We start from the raw sequence: 12,435 nt of genomic DNA, 5'->3' as shown, positions 1-12,435 counted from the left end.
TGTAATTTAAAAAAAAAATCAGCACAAAGGCACTGTTGTAATAAACAGTGGGAATCTAAGCAGTGCAGGTGTGTTCGAGGTTCAGCATCGGGAAATGTCTTGTGCATGCCATTTGAGCTAATGTACGCATGAGATTTTTAACAGTAAGGACAGCGAAATCCTTTTTGTCAGTGCAATGCTACATTACCATCGGATATTCTCAACAATTACATTAAATGGAAATAAATCACTACAAGAATCTTGCTGTAGGCTCATTACTCTATTTTTTTGCCCCCACTATTTAGATCAACATTGGGTCTCAAGCATTTACACTTTCATGTGCAAGTTCACCCAGTGAGATAATGGCCCTTATACCGTAGTTCCCAGTGTAGTGTAAAATGAGCCTGGAAGGGGAAGCTTGGTCACACTTTATTGCTGCCGAGCACAGCAGTTCACAGAACTCTCAGACGGCTTGATAGGGTTAGTGAATCTGCATACAAGTCAGAGGAAAGGTTTTTCTAGTTTTGCTTGTATACAACTTCAATTGTAATAACAGCTTGATATTTAAAACTGTATTTACTGAAGGGATACTGCAGATGTACTTTAACAATGCTTCAGTGTTTCATGTACCGATATGTTTCCAGTGATCATTAACATGTTCATGAATGCATGCTGCATTCTGATAACAACTTCAGTATGGTGTAGGGCCAGCATGCGAGTTTGACATGACAAGCCTGCGCGATATGAAGGGTGTGCCAGTGGAGGGGGGGCTCTTCATTAAAGACTGTCATGGGGTTGACTGTTCCTATCATACATGCTGCAGAAGCACTTGCCAAGCTAACTCATCATTACAGAAAACATGTTGCATACAGTTCCATAATCAGTAACAGACAGTTGTTTAAATGTATGTTTCTATGTTTCTGGTGCAGGATTTGGCTGCCTGGGTTTTTCTCTTAAATACTTTGCTCATCTCCACACTGCAGTATTCATCATGCCCACCAAAAAGACGCACTGCCCCTTTAAATGCAGTACAACCCGAGGGTTCCATTCATACAGTTCTGGTTATTATCGCACTGAGTTTAAATCCAAAACCCGAGGGTTATTCATACAGTCCTGGATATTACCGGGGGGTGGGGGGTCTTTTTTGATGTGCCTGCTTTTGTATTTGAGAATAACAGTCCATTAAGACTCACTAAGGCTGTCTCGTATTGCAGTGGGTATTTGTTTGTAATACACACAGAGGAATACACTCAAATATATAAACAAATAAGCCGTTCCAGTTTCAACTTTCAAATCTTTTAACCGCCGCTCTTCCTCTGGGCAGGACTCCGAGCTCAGAGCTGAGGCTGCTGTTCGTTCGGAGGAGGGGCTGAAACGCAGGGCGCTCCCCGCGGTGCTGAACACACCGCCCTGAGTTCTGCAGTGGAAAAGTTGATATTAATGTGAGCAGAGGACATTTAAACGTTCCCCCCGCTGGTAACACATTCAAAAGAAGCACCTTTGGGATCATATATGTTTCATCAACAGTCGCATTAAGACCTGGAGTGAAAGCGCTGTCCGCGCTGTATTTCAGGTACTGCAAAGGGGAGTAATCTTGGCACCATCTCAAATAGTTCATCAAGGCGAGCGACGCGATGGATCCGGTTTCAGAATCACAGAGTGCTCCTGACAGAGAGATGCATTACCCCGACAGTGCCTATGGATCTAACGCAATGGACACAGATACGGACGACGGGCACACTCCTCCTACAAAAGCTATCACCTACGATGAAGAGTTGATGCATAAGGTCTGTGATTCTGCTCCTCTGCTCGTGGTTATTTCAAGGGTTTTGTTGTTTTTCTTTTGTTTTCATTAAGACTGAAACGTTTTAATCTCAAACGAGATTTGCTGTATTGATGCAAAGCATCTCCTTAATCTGGATTGCATTACATATTCATATTTAATTTTACTCGTTACATTATTTTAAAATAACTCGATCAATTACAATGTGTATTGCCTATTACAAATTACATCTACAATGCATTTTGGTTACAGTTTAAAACTGAGGCTTTTATTATTATTATTTATTTCTTAGCAGACGCCCTTATCCAGAGCGATTTACAATTGTTACAAGATTTCACATACAATTCCCCATTTATACAGCTGGGTTTTTACTGGAGCAATCTAGGTAAAGTACCTTGCTCAAGGGTACAACAGCAGTGTCCACCACTGGGGATTGAACCCACAACCCTCCGGTCAAGAGGCCAGAGCCCTAACCACTACTCCACACAGCTGCCCTATCAGTTCTTGAATTCACGTATTCAATAACAGTGTGATTTTTCAGTGGAAATGCTTGATTTTACTTTGATACGGCGCCGTTTGATTTACCGTGTCCCTTTTCACTTCACAATAAAGAGTCTTACGGAAACGGGGCTTGGTATACTTTAGCCTCTACCCGGACGCTTTGCTGCCTGTACCGCATTGTTTTGGGTAGCAAAGATTACAACATCACACCGATTCGTAACTCTACCGTCCGCTTATCAGGCAAAAGAGAAACTCATTTGAGTGTTTATTTTGACAAACTAAAATGTGTTTAAAATCTGCTGAATCCGATGCTCGTTAAGTCTTGCTATGTTACTTCTTGTAAGCAATACATTTTGAATGATTTTGTTTTATTGTTCCAGCTGCAGCGTCTCGTGGCTGAGGCGACTCTTCCAGTATGTTTTTGAAATGCGGTAAGGGCTTGGGTGCGTGGGAGGAATGTATTTAGGGTCCCCCTCTCCATAATAATAAAACTGCAACAAACCTTAATAATAAAAAAAATTATAAAAAATAAAAAAATATTAATAAAAAAAACTCTGGCATTGCATGAATAAACCTAGTGAAGCAGCGGATATCGTCTAGGCTTCATTTTTGCAAAGATATCAACTAGGACATCAAAATATAACCAGTTATTTTTCAGTTGCCATTACAAGCAGATCACTCAGACGAGGATTGGTCATGGAAGTTCGTAAATAGGTTTTAACCAAACTTAAAGACGGTCATTGCTTGCAGTGGTTACTGGAAGAGTGATGACTACCTTGGTGATTTAGTATAAGCAGTGGCGAAGCTAGGGGGTGGTTTTAGGGGTTTGAACTCCCACCCCGAAATGCATTATTATATGTATGGAAATGTATATCACTCAAAGGACAAAATGGTTATTGTAGCCTTTGAAAAAGAAGGTACAACGACATGAGTTATTTTTTAGTCTCGTGCGAATCATTCTTAAACGGCTGTTGTAAACCCGAGTTTGGTGATGTCTTGGGATGAGGGGGAGAGATCGCTACCACAGGGTACTTTGAGCAGGTTTCATTGAGCTCTGTATTCTAATGCTGTAATTAAGTACTAAACCACTGCCAAAGAAATAAAGAATACTGTAAAGCCTTAAATATTTGCGACCTAAATATGGCGAATCACACCATAAAACCTATTTTGCTTCAGAAATGTTGGCGACCTGTTGCAATATCAATACACTTGCAATATGAAATATGTATTGTTAGTGGAATTTGAAATTCGTGCCAAAAATGTTTTTTTTTTTTGTTCATACGTGAAACACACATAACAAAAGGCTCACAAACAAGACAGGAGTGCGAATTAATCTGTCCAAAATGAACGCGTTAATGGGAAAATTTAACTGCGATTAATTGCCAGCTCTAATTATTACCCATGCCTATTATTTTGCCATTTACTTAGTTGCTGTGACGATCTTATAAGCTAAGCACTTTTACTGTTACTGCGGATATGATAATACTACTTTTACTGCGGAGATGATAATAATGTAAATCAGTACATTAGGATTGTTTTATAATTTAGTTAGTTGCTGTTGCATAAGCAATCACCTTGAATAACAAAGTTAGCTGAAACCACGTGATACAATGTCATTTACATTTTCTTCACATTTGAATCTCTCACATATTTCCAGTGTAAATTACCTTGCTGTAATCCCCACTGCGTTATAGTCTGTGACTCAGGATTCGAATGATTATGACAAGTTTTTATTTTTTCTGATTCTAATGCCCTATTGTGAGCACAGTAAGTTTTAGTTCTATTTCATGTTCCCTATTGTGAACACAGCAAGTCTCTTTCTGTTTCAGATGCTCTATTTCCTTAAATAGCACCCATCACAATGAGTAAAACATTTGGAAATGGTCATCTTCACAAGCAGCTCAGGGGTTAGCAGTGTGGATGGCAGTGGAGATTGGAATGGGACTCAGCTGCCCTTTTTCACAGTTCATCCACAACCTGAACTAATTACAGGCTTCCTTCTCTCCCATTCTAGTGTTGGGCTAAAGAGCCGGACAGTGCTCTTACAGGTGACCATAACCACGAAAACCCCTCATTACTGTACCAGCTCTCATCAGTGCTTCAAGGGCACTGTGATTCTTAACTCACGCCTAAAACCAGCTGCAGCTCACGAGTAATACAACAAGCTGCAGCTCATGAGTAATACAACATACTGCAGCTCAAGAGTAATACAACATACTGCAGCTCATGAGTAATACAACATACTGCAGCTCATGAGAAATACAACAAGCTGCAGCTCACGAGGAATACAACATACTGCAGCTCACGAGGAATACAACAAGCTGCAGCTCATGAGTAATACAACATACTGCAGCTCAAGAGTAATACAACATACTGCAGCTCACGAGTAATACAACAAGCTGCAGCTCATGAGTAATACAACATACTGTAGCTCTTGAGTAACACAACATACTGCAGCTCATGAGTAATACAACATACTGCAGCTCATGAGTAATACAACATACTGCAGCTCATGAGAAATACAACATACTGCAGCTCACAAGTAATACAACATACTGCAGCTCACGAGTAATACAACAAGCTGCAGCTCATGAGTAATACAACATACTGCAGCTCACAAGTAATACAACATACTGCAGCTCACGAGTAATACAACAAGCTGCAGCTCACGAGTAATACAACATACTGCAGCTCATGAGTAATACAACATACTGCAGCTCTTGAGTAACACAACATACTGCAGCTCAGGAGTAATACAACAAGCTGCAGCTGATGAGTAATACAACATACTGTAGCTCTTGAGTAACACAACATACTGCAGCTCATGAGTAATACAACATACTGCAGCTCATGAGTAATACAACATACTGCAGCTCATGAGTAATACAACATACTGCAGCTCAAGAGTAATACAACATACTGCAGCTCACGAGTAATACAACAAGCTGCAGCTCATGAGTAATACAACACTGTAGCTCTTGAGTAACACAACATACTGCAGCTCATGAGTAATACAACATACTGCAGCTCATGAGAAATACAACATACTGCAGCTCACAAGTAATACAACATACTGCAGCTCACGAGTAATACAACAAGCTGCAGCTCATGAGTAATACAACATACTGCAGCTCACAAGTAATACAACATACTGCAGCTCACGAGTAATACAACAAGCTGCAGCTCACGAGTAATACAACATACTGCAGCTCATGAGTAATACAACATACTGCAGCTCTTGAGTAACACAACATACTGCAGCTCATGAGTAATACAACAAGCTGCAGCTCACGAGTAATACAACATACTGTAGCTCTTGAGTAACACAACATACTGCAGCTCATGAGTAATACAACATACTGCAGCTCATGAGTAATACAACATACTGCAGCTCATGGGAAATACAACATACTGCAGCTCATGAGAAATACAACATACTGCAGCTCACAAGTAATACAACAAGCTGCAGCTCACGAGTAATACAACATACTGCAGCTCATGAGTAATACAACATACTGCAGTTCATGAGAAATACAACATACTGCAGCTCACAAGTAATAGGGCAGCAGTGTGGAGTAGTGGTTAGGACTCTGGACTCTTGACCGGAGGGTTGTGGGTTCAATCCCCAGTGTGGGACACTGCTGTTGTACCCTTGAGCAAGGTACTTTACCTAGATTGCTTCAGTAAAAACCCAACTGTACAAAATGGGTAATTGTATGTAAAAATAATGTGATATCTTGTAACAATTGTAAGTCGCCCTGGATAAGGGCGTCTGCTAAGAAATAAATAATAATAATAATAATAATAATACAACATACTGCAGCTCATGAGAAATACAACATACTGCAGCTCATGAGTAATACAACAAGCTGCAGCTCACGAGTAATACAACATACTGCAGCTCTTGAGTAACACAATATACTGCAGCTCATGAGTAATACAACATACTGCAGCTCATGAGTAATACAACATACTGCAGTGTCTTGTATCTTCAAAATCCACTTTATAGAGTTAAAAAGCCTCCGTTCTCAGATCATATAGAGCAGCATCTAGTTAGGTGAGGTGCATTTAAGTTAAACCAGGTGAAGAGGCTCTAGCAGAAATGTTTGTCAACTTGACTTCGAATTTGACCTTCTGCTTTGACGTTCTAGATGGAGAAGTTGCATTTAATGAACATAACAGCATCCTGGATATTTTAATTAGAGAAATGCATCATTTCATAAAAGATATTCTGGAATTAATTCCATTTTGTAAGAGTACAGTAATTGTGTAGTCTTGGATACAGAAGCTCGAAGTCCTGTCAGATCTGACTGAAACTGACTAGAAACTAGGTAATGCAGCTTTGTTATTTTACAGTCTACAGGTCACAGCGTGATTGCATAACAGATGAATCAGTTGTGTGACACACAGCCCTTTGCTGTCTGCTCTTAGTGTCATGAGTTGTTAGAGTGACTCTGCTTGATTCCATTTTGAGATTCAGGGAAGGAGGTGCAAGAACCATAAACCTGGCAAACATGGCAAATGAAACCTAATGTTGTTTTGTGAAATACATCCTGTTATAAAGAAGCATGCATGTTATTTTTTTACTATGGGAAGCTATATGCTATACAGCTCTAGGTTTCATTCATGTATTACGTTTCTATGTGTTTCACTTTATGTGTCTATTGTGTATCATCAATCAATTAATCAATACTTTATTTATATAGCGCCTTTCATACAAAAAGTATATCAAAGCGCTGCACAGGACAAAACAGTATCCTGTGCATGTATTAATCCTGATCAGTATCATGTGCATGTATTAATCCTGATCAGTATCATGTGCATGTATTAATCCTGATCAGTATCATGTGAATGTATTAATCCTGATCAGTATCATGTGCATGTATTAATCCTGATCACTATCCTGAGCATGTATTAATCCTGATCAGTGTCATGTGCATGTATTGATCCTGATCAGTATCATGTGCATGTATCCTGATCAGTATCATGTGCATGTATTAATCCTGATCAGTATCCTGTGCATGTGTTAATCCTGATCAGTATCCTGTGCATGTGTTAATCCTAATCAGTAACAAATCAGTTGCTTGGGTTTCGTATTTATTCAAATATCGGGCCTAATGATTTTTCTGATGTGGCAGTATAATTTAAATGTAACTTCAGTTTCAAATCATCAGGTTTTATCCTTTTCTGAGAGCGTTGGCTTGTACAGCCTAAATGAACATCACAGTATATCTGAGCCCGAGTGCTGCCTGTCGGGCAAACAGCTGTGAAAAGCGTACCACAGCTGAAGGGGGCGACGAGGAATGAGCAACAGCTGTGTAAAGTGCACCACAGCCAGAGGGGGCGACGAGGAAAGAGCAACAGCTGTGAAAAGTGCACCACAGCCAGAGGGGGCGACGAGGAAAGAGCAACAGCTGTGAAAAGCGCACCACAGCCAGAGGGGGCGACGAGGAAAGAGCAACAGCTGTGAAAAGCGCACCACAGCCAGAGGGGGCGACGAGGAAAGAGCTACAGCTGTGAAAAGCGCACCACAGCCAGAGGGGGCGACGAGGAAAGAGCAACAGCTGTGAAAAGTGCACCACAGCCAGAGGGGGCGACGAGGAAAGAGCAACAGCTGTGAAAAGCGCACCACAGCCAGAGGGGGCGACGAGGAAAGAGCAACAGCTGTGAAAAGCGCACCACAGCCAGAGGGGGCGACGAGGAAAGAGCAACAGCTGTGAAAAGTGCACCACAGCCAGAGGGGGCGACGAGGAAAGAGCAACAGCTGTGAAAAGTGCACCACAGCCAGAGGGGGCGACGAGGAAAGAGCAACAGCTGTGAAAAGCGCACCACAGCCAGAGGGGGCGACGAGGAAAGAGCAACAGCTGTGAAAAGCGCACCACAGCCAGAGGGGGCGACGAGGAAAGAGCTACAGCTGTGAAAAGCGCACCACAGCCAGAGGGGGCGACGAGGAAAGAGCAACAGCTGTGAAAAGTGCACCACAGCCAGAGGGGGCGACGAGGAAAGAGCAACAGCTGTGAAAAGCGCACCACAGCCAGAGGGGGCGACGAGGAAAGAGCAACAGCTGTGAAAAGCGCACCACAGCCAGAGGGGGCGACGAGGAAAGAGCTACAGATGATAAATCCTCCTGATTGGGGTCTGTTGGCTGTTTGGAAATCATCGGCCCATTTAATTCAGTTCTACTTCTTATTCTCATTCAAAATAAGTGAATTCTTATTCCACGAAAAATGAAAAATTAGAAAATAAATGCTGAACTTGCTAGCACAGTTTAATGTATGGTTTAGACAGTTTAAATTTCATTGTATTTTATTTTATTGATTCATTCTCTAACCAAGAATATCCCCATTGAGACTGAGGTGTCATGATGTCAAGTGGGTACTTTTCATTATTATTATTTGTTTATTTAGCAGACGCCTTTATCCAAGGCGACTTACAGAGACTAGGGTGTGTGAACTATGCATCAGCTGCAGAGTAACTTACAACTACGTCTCACCTGAAAGACGGAGCACAAGGAGGTTAAGTGACTTGCTCGGGGTCACACAATGAGTCAGTGGGTGAGGTGGGATTTGAACTGGGGATCTCCTGGTTACAAGCCCATTTCTTTAACCACTGGACCACACAGCCTTCATAAAGTCTGCTTATATTTCTGTAATTATTATAGGACTCATGACAGAGCCTAAGTTCATTACCTGAACAAGGAGTGTGCGTGTGGCACAATGGAATTGTCTTAACAAGTGTTCCTTTATTTAGAAAGGTGAATTCAATAACAGAGAGTTGAGACAGAGAAGGTAAAGGACATAGAAATCACCAATAGCACATGAAAAAAGACCAAGTTCAAACACTGTTTTCAACAAGGCTATCAATCTTATCACAGGTTAAGGATTCAAATATTATTTCAGCATTATTAGACTATAAGAACCTTGTTAAAGTTACATCCGTGATTTAAGAAGCTATTTGCTTAGTTTATGAGACCTGGTGAAACCGGGTCAGGTTTCTCTCAGTAACCAGTCTGTTTAATGCTCTACATACCTGGTGAAACCGGGTCAGGTTTCTCTCAGTAACCACTCTGTTTAATGCTCTGCAGGATACCTGGTGAAACCGGGTCAGGTTTCTCTCAGTAACCAGTCTGTTTGATGCTCTGCAGGAGACCTGGTGAAACCGGGTCAGGTTTCTCTCAGTAACCACTCTGTTTAATGCTCTGCAGGATACCTGGTGAAACCGGGTCAGGTTTCTCTCAGTAACCAGTCTGTTTGATGCTCTGCAGGAGACCTGGTGAAACCGGGTCAGGTTTCTCTCAGTAACCACTCTGTTTAATGCTCTGCAGGATACCTGGTGAAACCGGGTCAGGTTTCTCTCAGTAACCACTCTGTTTAATGCTCTGCAGGAGACCTGGTGAAACCGGGTCAGGTTTCTCTCAGTAACCAGTCTGTTTAATGCTCTGGTCTGCTCTGGGAATCAGAGCTTTCTGAACATTTGCTCAGTAAGTTAGGAGTTGATTGGATCATCATACCCGCCAGGAGAAATCTCTCTGGATTTTATTAGAGAATTTTACAGAACTGGGGAATCCTCCAGGATTTCGTCAACCACCTATTTTTAAGGGTAACCCCTGAATAATCACAGATATGTGGCTGATTCAATCCAGGAGGGTTTTCAAAGCTGTACAATGCTCTAATAGAATCTGGAGCTGCTGAAGGCTTATCCACATTTTGTGAGGAATAGTTGGGAAGTTTCCAAGTGTGCTCAGCTAGTCCATAACCCTTTGTTTCAGGCTCCAGGCCTGTGAGCTCCTGTACACTGATGAGAAAAGTGTACCCAGATGGAAGAAGAGTGCATTTAATTAACATCATTCATGTGCACTCAACCATGTCGTTTTTACAATGCACCCTCCATTTCATTGCAATGTTCCCGTCAAAAATAAATGAACATGAAATGTACCCTCAATGTACAGTAGTTGGACTGTATTGTTTTATCCCTACTATATACAGTATATATACAATTTATAGAAATACATTCTTTACACGTAACATTGATAGAGTAAAGCTATGGTTTATGTTTAGAATTGTTTTTATTATTTATAATAATCCAGAGGTGCAATAATGATTTTGAATTGACATGCTTGATGCATTTCATTTTTATATGGGTAACCCTTTTAAAACTGATGATTGCAACCTGCTCTGTCTCAGAAGTGGTTTCCAGGGGCTCCCGAGTGGCGCATCTCGTAAAGGCTCTCCACGTGGAGTGCAGGATGCGCTCTATAGTCTCGACGTCGCCGGTTCGAGTCCAGGCTATTCCACAGCCGACTGTGGACAGGAGCTCCCAGGGGGCAGCGCACAATTGGCTGAGCGTCGCCCAGGGGGAGGGAGGGTTAGGTCGGCCAGGGTGTCCTCGGCTCACTGCGCACCAGCGACCCCTGTGGTCTGGCTGGGTGCCTGCGGGCTTGCCTGTAAGCTGCCCAAGAGCTGCGTTGTCCTCCGACGCTGTAGCTCTTGGGTGGCTGCATGGTGAGTCCACAGTGTGAAAAAAAGCGGTCGGCTGACAAACACACACTGTCCTCCAAAGCGTGTGCTGTCTTTGCCCTACCGAGTCAGCGCAGGGGTGGTAACGGTGATAATTTATAAAAAAATAAATAAATAAATAAGTGGTTTCCAAAAGTGGTTGAAAATCTTGCTGTAAAGCGATGCATACGATTGTATAGTTTTGAGAGATGGTCATGCAACTAGTTTGAAAAATTCAGTGACATTTTCAGTTCCCCAAACTTTTGAAACTGTTTCAGAGAAGGGCTTTTTAAACCCTAACAATGTTTATAAACACTGCCCAGGCTGTAATTTCAAGAAATTGTGTTCATTGTAATTAAGAATAATCTTTGATATGTAGTTATATAATTGAAACTCAGAATCCCTTCACACAGAATCGCTTTCTGTCAAACAGAATCCCATCACACAGCAGCATGCCTAGCAACTGAAGAAAGTCCTGCATGGAAAAACCCAATCAATCAATCAATCAATCAATCCTTTATTTACTCAGATGAGTCAGTTTCAATGACAACCTGACCAATAGGCTCACAAAAAATTCACAAAAATTACAAACAGAAGCAACAAATAAGACAGTAACCAGAATTACAGACAAGTGTTCCAGTATAACAGGTGTTAATGAGGTGCAGAAACAGTAGATCATTTAACAGTTAAAGTGTCCACCTGCAACGAGTCTATATTGTAGCTGAAGTGGTCAACAGCTAGAAGAGCAGTTCCTCTTGACCTTCCTTTCGAAGGGTATTGCAGCCAGGTTCTGTTGACTCTGGGTTTCACAATTGTTGCAATTTGAGCTTCATCCTTTATGGCCCTCTAAACATCATTTAGAATTTAAAAAAGGTTCCTATCAGATAACCATTGGCTTTTGACCATAGAAGAAGCACTGAATCTCTTGGTTTTGTAATGACAATAGTGAGCTGATTCCTAACTTTTAAACTGCTAGTCTAAAATATACATACATTGGTCAGTTAGAATTGCTTGCTGTAACGGGTGTAGGGCCCCCTTGGGAAGCCAGGACAACACTCATCTGACATGGCAGCGAACCTGCAAGGTGTTTCAATTGTTCTGGTTGGATACGTTTGCCTCTTATTCCTTCAGGGAAATCTGCAGTGATGTGTGCTCAGAATGGCCCGTTGAGTAATCCCTGTTGAGTCTGTTCTGTGTTTTTTGCCCTCACACAAAATCCATGCTATCACACAGAATCCCTCGCCTTCACACAGATCACATCACACAGAATCCCTCACCATCACAGAGAATCCCATCACACAGAATTCCATCACACGGAATCCCTCGCCTTCACACAGAATCCCTCGCCTTCACACAGAATCCCTCGCCTTCACACAGAATCCCTCGCCATCACAGAGAATCCCATCACACAGAATCCCTCGCCTTCACACAGAATCCCATCACACAGAATCCCTCGCCATCACAGAGAATCCCATCACACGGAATCCCTCACCTTCACACAGAATCCCTCGCCATCACATAGAATCCCTCGCCATCACAGAGAATCCCTTTGCACAGAATTCCATCATGCAGAATCCCATCACACAGAATCCCATCACACGGAATCCCTCGCCATCACATAGAATCCCATCACACAGAATCCCCTGCCGTCACACAGAATCCCATCACACAGAATAC

At 42.1% G+C, this 12,435-nt stretch overlaps 1 protein-coding gene across 2 annotated transcripts in view; it reads left to right on the top strand.

The window, feature by feature from the left end:
• The first annotated feature begins 1,349 nt into the window (after positions 1–1,349).
• The window catches only part of LOC117423074 (ras-related protein Rab-37-like), a 103,825-nt gene continuing 92,739 nt past the window's right edge, over positions 1,350–12,435 (top strand). The window contains exon 1 of one of the 2 annotated variants that reach the window (XM_034038486.3): positions 1,350–1,766. In XM_034038486.3, the coding sequence (XP_033894377.1) occupies positions 1,614–1,766 (153 nt within the window). In that variant the 5' untranslated portion in view covers positions 1,350–1,613. The remainder of the gene's footprint in view (positions 1,767–12,435) is intronic. The other variant, XM_034038484.3, reaches the window with a different exon arrangement.

The sequence above is a fragment of the Acipenser ruthenus genome, chromosome 17 (genome assembly GCF_902713425.1).
Source record: "Acipenser ruthenus chromosome 17, fAciRut3.2 maternal haplotype, whole genome shotgun sequence".
NCBI classification, from domain to species: domain Eukaryota; kingdom Metazoa; phylum Chordata; class Actinopteri; order Acipenseriformes; family Acipenseridae; genus Acipenser; species Acipenser ruthenus.
This window is presented reverse-complemented; position numbering and strand designations above follow the sequence as displayed.